At 43.0% G+C, this 4,884-nt stretch overlaps 1 protein-coding gene across 1 annotated transcript; it reads right to left on the bottom strand.

The window, feature by feature from the left end:
- Positions 1-290: 290 nt before the first annotated feature.
- LOC310988171 (putative N-acetyltransferase camello) lies at positions 291-2,793 on the bottom strand (the record flags this gene model as incomplete). The annotated part of the gene is made up of 3 exons (XM_083974683.1): positions 291-893; positions 1,616-1,800; positions 2,778-2,793. The coding sequence occupies 3 exons, from the start codon at positions 2,791-2,793 to the stop codon at positions 291-293; spliced, it is 804 nt and encodes a 267-aa protein (XP_083830809.1).
- Between the last annotated feature and the right edge of the window lie 2,091 nt (positions 2,794-4,884).

Raw genomic sequence — 4,884 nt, forward strand, 5'->3', positions numbered from 1 at the left:
AAAAGCAACAGATTGAAGGAGACACAATATAACATTAAGTATTTAAAACCATGAAAAAAAAAAGAAAGTAACACAATCATAATACAACAGAATTGCCCCCATAGGTTAGCGTTGTGGCTATCCCTAGCGCCGGGTAGCCATGGTAACTCCGGTTTGCCTGCATCAATTTTAGTCGTGTTTTTTTTCTCTCCCTCCAACACTGGGTGACCATCAGGACAACGATTTAGGGGTCAAAAATGACCGGAATTCTCCTTTAACTGGAGCTGTACAGTTGAGGTTGTGATCCGTTGTTAAATGAACTTCTCCATGCGCATCACTCTGATCCGGGCCAGTTTGGAGAACCAGCGGTTGGCGTGCGTGTTGCTGTGGGAACCGGTCTGAACGAAGCCGAACTTGTGGTAGAGGCCGAGGGCGGCGGTCTGCGGCGAGCTGACGTCCAGCACCAGGCGGCCGTAGCCTCGCTCTTTGCAGAAGTCGGCCGCCGTCTGCGTCAGCCGGGAGCCCAGCTTCTGGCGTCGCCACGGGAACAGCACCACCAGGTGGGACATCTCGCCGTAGCTGCCGTCCTGTTGAGCGCTTCCTCCTCCCATCGCACCGCCGCCGTTCCAGCTCTCAAACCTCTCGGCTCCTTCCTCCCCCTCCTCCTCCTCCTCTTCTTCCTCTACCTCCTCCACCTCCTCCCTCCTCTTCCCCGTCACCGCCGCCACCGCCACCACCTTCGACTGACCGTTCTCCTCCACCTCCGCCACCCAGAAGCCGTTATCCGGCTTTTCCAGGTAGTTGGCTTGAATGTCGACCATGTCGGCGCTGAGCCGTCTCCTCAGGTAGCCTTCGTAGACGTCGAGGCAGCAGTAGTAGATGAGGCCGGCCCAGGCGCTGCCGAACAGCAACGCCTGGAAGTAGGGGTGGGAGAAAAAATCGATAAACATAAATATCGCAATATCTTTTTTGACGATTTTTTTATCGATTTTTTAAAATATTGTGCAATGTGCATTTGTTAGCCTTTTTTACATACAGAGAGTCCAGGTTTTGAAAAGGGTTTAAAGGGGAAGTGTTTTCACGCTACATTTATGAGCCTCCGCGCACCGTGAAATTCTTTGACCGGTGCAAGACAGACTCATGTTTTCATTCATCAAGAATTAAAGTCAGAGGTTCAAAGAGGTTCACATACCGTCGTAGTTCCGACCATAAACGGCGATTCAGCTGCGTTATTCTCATGACTCGCCACAAAACCGAAAGTAAGGAAACGCTGGTCGACCAGCATTTCCACCACCACTAATAATAACAAAATAACAATAGAGACAAAACGATATATTTATCGAAAATGGGCCCATTAACAAGTGTGGGTAACGTAGATTCATCCACATTAACGTGAGACTTTTTTTATAACCAAATAGAAACTCCTCGTTGTCCCTTTAAGTTCACTTTATAATGGAATGTGTTAATTTATAGGCTCCTACAGTATTTGTGTGCAGATAAATGTTAGAAATGCAGACAAAAAATCGAGAGAATCAGCAATATCGTAGAATCGCAATTTAAATCGAATCGAACCATCCCAAAAAATCGTAGAAGAATCGAATCGGGAGGAAAGCGTATCGTCCCAGCCCTTGTATACCTGGAAGTAGGAGCTGCCGCCCAGCACGTAGCCTGCCATGGAGATGCTCAGAGCGATGCCCACGTGGTCCGGGTTGCTCATGGACTTGAAGAAGGCCGGGTACACGTGTTCCAAGACGCCATCGCGGAAGAGCGACGTGACCTCGTGGTGATCCGAAGGTCTGTATTCCCTGATGGAGAACTGGACTAGAGAGAGAGAGAGAGAGAGAGAGACTTTTTTTTAGACTTTATTTATTTGCACATAAAAAATAAAACAAAACATTGACTTATCTCTCTTACTAGTAAGAAAGATACGAAAAAGAAATGTGCAGGTGAAACCCAAAAGGCTTATAACATGACCTCACCTTGATCTAACAAATAATTGAAGCACAGTCAAGAAATAATAATCACATACCTTGTGCAAGTATAGAAATAACAAAATTTAAAAAAAAAAAAAAAGAATGGAAAAAAATGAAAAATACGGGGAAGATGTTGGTAGTAAAAATAAAAGTAGTAGTAATGATAACAACACTAAATAAATAAATGAAAAGAGGTGAGAAAAGAAAGCGAGACAAAAGAAGAGAACTGGTACAGATGAATTAAGTTCAAGTTAACACTAAAAAGGGAAAAGAAAAGAAAAACTAAAAGAGAGAGATGGAGGAAAAGAGGGAGGGGGAGGAAAGAGTGAGAGCTCAGTGAGACTATAATCTGCCTGTTGTTGCAGTGAGAAATTCCTGCTGGATTTCACAATCAGCTCAACGCACTCATGTAACTTCATGAACAATAAAGAAACTTTAAACTTCATCACTTTTACATTTTTTTTTTTTTTTTACTACTTTTCCACGTGATTATATATAAAAACCTGACGACCTGAGGTGAAAGTCGCAATTTAAAATGACTGAGCAGTTGTTTTTCACATCAGGATGTTGAAGAGTCACATTGTGAGGCTCAATAAATACAATTACAAGTCTCAAACATGCTAATGATTTAAAAACTCAAGAGCGAAGAGCCCTGAGGCAACAAACAATAAGGTCTTTAACTTTCAGAGACATTAACACCGCTGCTGCCATTCATCTACCACCGCGCTCGTTTCACAATCAACTCAGTAACTACTTGAAGAGGAAGAAAGAAAGAAAGAAAAGGTAAAAAAAAAAAGATTAAACTCAATCAGAACATGAACTTACAGTTTTTCTGGGCCATGCCGACACACACACACGCTTTCTCTCTCTCTCCCCTCGTCTCTTTCTTCCTTTCTTTCTTGCTCGCTCGCTGGCTCTGAAGGGCTTTTCGCTGCTGCCGCTGCCCCTGAACTTAAGCCACAGATTGTGATAATCAGCCATTCACAAAAGGGATTGAAATTAGTCTGAGCATGCTCACCTTAAAGTACGAGTACGCGCACACACACACACACGCGCGCGCGCGCACACACACACTTAAACTTCACTAACCGCAGGAACTGTTGGACCTTAAACGCCTCATTGTAAGAAATAGCAGGGTTCACGTAATGACTCTTTAACAGCTCGATGGCGATAACGGCGCTTTAAGTTTTTAATTGAAATTAATCACAGTGTTGCTTTGATTATGAAACATGGAGTATTTTCTTTTGGCAAAAAAAAAAACTTAATTAGCTTAGTCAACAGAGTAAAGAACTATATCATTGGATTTCTCAAGGAGGATGAGCACAGATCCTGAATACATTAAGTCGGGTATATGAGCAGAATGTGAATTGCGAGCTCGTTCCAAGAATTAAATGTTATTAACCTCTTTTTTTTCTCCAGCTGCTTCAGTTGCTGCTCTCTCAGAAACCTCCTCTGGACCTCCACACCTCCTCCTCCTCCTCCTCCTCCTCCTCCTCCTCCTCCTCTTCCCGGAGATATAAAGGTGAGGTAAAGTGAATATTGCCTGGCCCCTCCTGACACAGAAGTGTCCTGTGGCGTCGGTGAGCGTGTCCTGTCCAATAACCCTCCGACCCGCTGACATGATTCAATTTCCTCGACAGGTGAGGGGGCCCTTACACCTGTTTAAATCAATACTGCTGCCTCATGAATCTGTGAGTGCTGGAAGGTCAAGAAAAAAAAAAAAGAAAGACTTCTGGCCGTTTCACAACCACCGTGTGAAGTCTGAATTCCTGCAGTGGGTGAAGTGAAACTGGTTTGTACACAGAGGAAGAGGGCGAATTCCTTCTGAAGCTGATATTATATGATTGTTTTTATTTTTTTAAGTATATAAATAATAAATCATTGAATGAACAAAGCACTACATTCATTATCTGTTGCACTACAGTCCAGAGGCACAACTGTTACACAACAGGCCGCTGGTTGACTACCAATCAAACCACAAACCCACAAACTAAAGCACCAGGATTAAGGTTTTTTGGGGGAAAAGAAGACAAACCACAAGATGAATATGAACACGTGCAACAAACACATCACACAAGACTGAAACGTGATGAGCTACTGTAGAAAACAATAAACCTTTACTGTATGTACTTGCTCTGCAGTCGGGCCTGAAATAAATGACTCCTGCAGGTCAAATATGTTGTCAGTGAACATGATGCGTTCAATATGAACATTTTTGCAACATGTAGCACTATGAGCATGATTATATGCAGATAATAAGCACTTTGTTTAGTTATTTAGTACTTAATAGGTCAGTGATGGACACAGGAAATGAGGGAAGGTGAGACACCGAAGCACAACTATCCAAAAGTTGTAACAAATTGAACTTAGAATTCTTCCATCTGGCCAATTGCAATGCTTGTGAAAAAAAATGTGGCAAGGTGAAGAGGGCACGGGCAGGGATTGAACCCACACATCCCAGGTAAGAGTCATGCACGCTTGCCACTTGGCCAAAGGGACACCCCCTTGGCCAAGTAGCCAGGGCGCATGATCAATTGGGGGCATAGTGACAGGGACCTCAACTGTCACAAAAACATCACATTAGCTAGCTGTTGTTCGCAATATGGCTGTTTCTACACAGGTTACCTCACACACTCTTTAATTTACAGGCCGTTAATTACATGATAATGTCAAGAAATAACAAATAATTGCGTCACAATGTCTAGAAATAGCCGGGAAATAACGGTTGCAGTTTCATAGTAATGTCGAGAAATATAACCAAGAAATAACTAAGCAGCTAAGAAATAGGACAGAAATATCAGTCAATTGCAAGAATTCTGGCCTTTCCCAAAAAATTCAAAGCATGAAAAGCATGTATAATCCTTTGCCTTTATGAAAAACACGACATTTCTATGAAATTGGCTGTTATTTCTTGGCTATTTTTTTTATTTCT

The sequence above is a fragment of the Trachurus trachurus genome (genome assembly GCF_905171665.1).
Source record: "Trachurus trachurus genome assembly, chromosome: 7".
In the NCBI taxonomy this organism is placed as follows: Eukaryota; Metazoa; Chordata; class Actinopteri; order Carangiformes; family Carangidae; genus Trachurus; species Trachurus trachurus.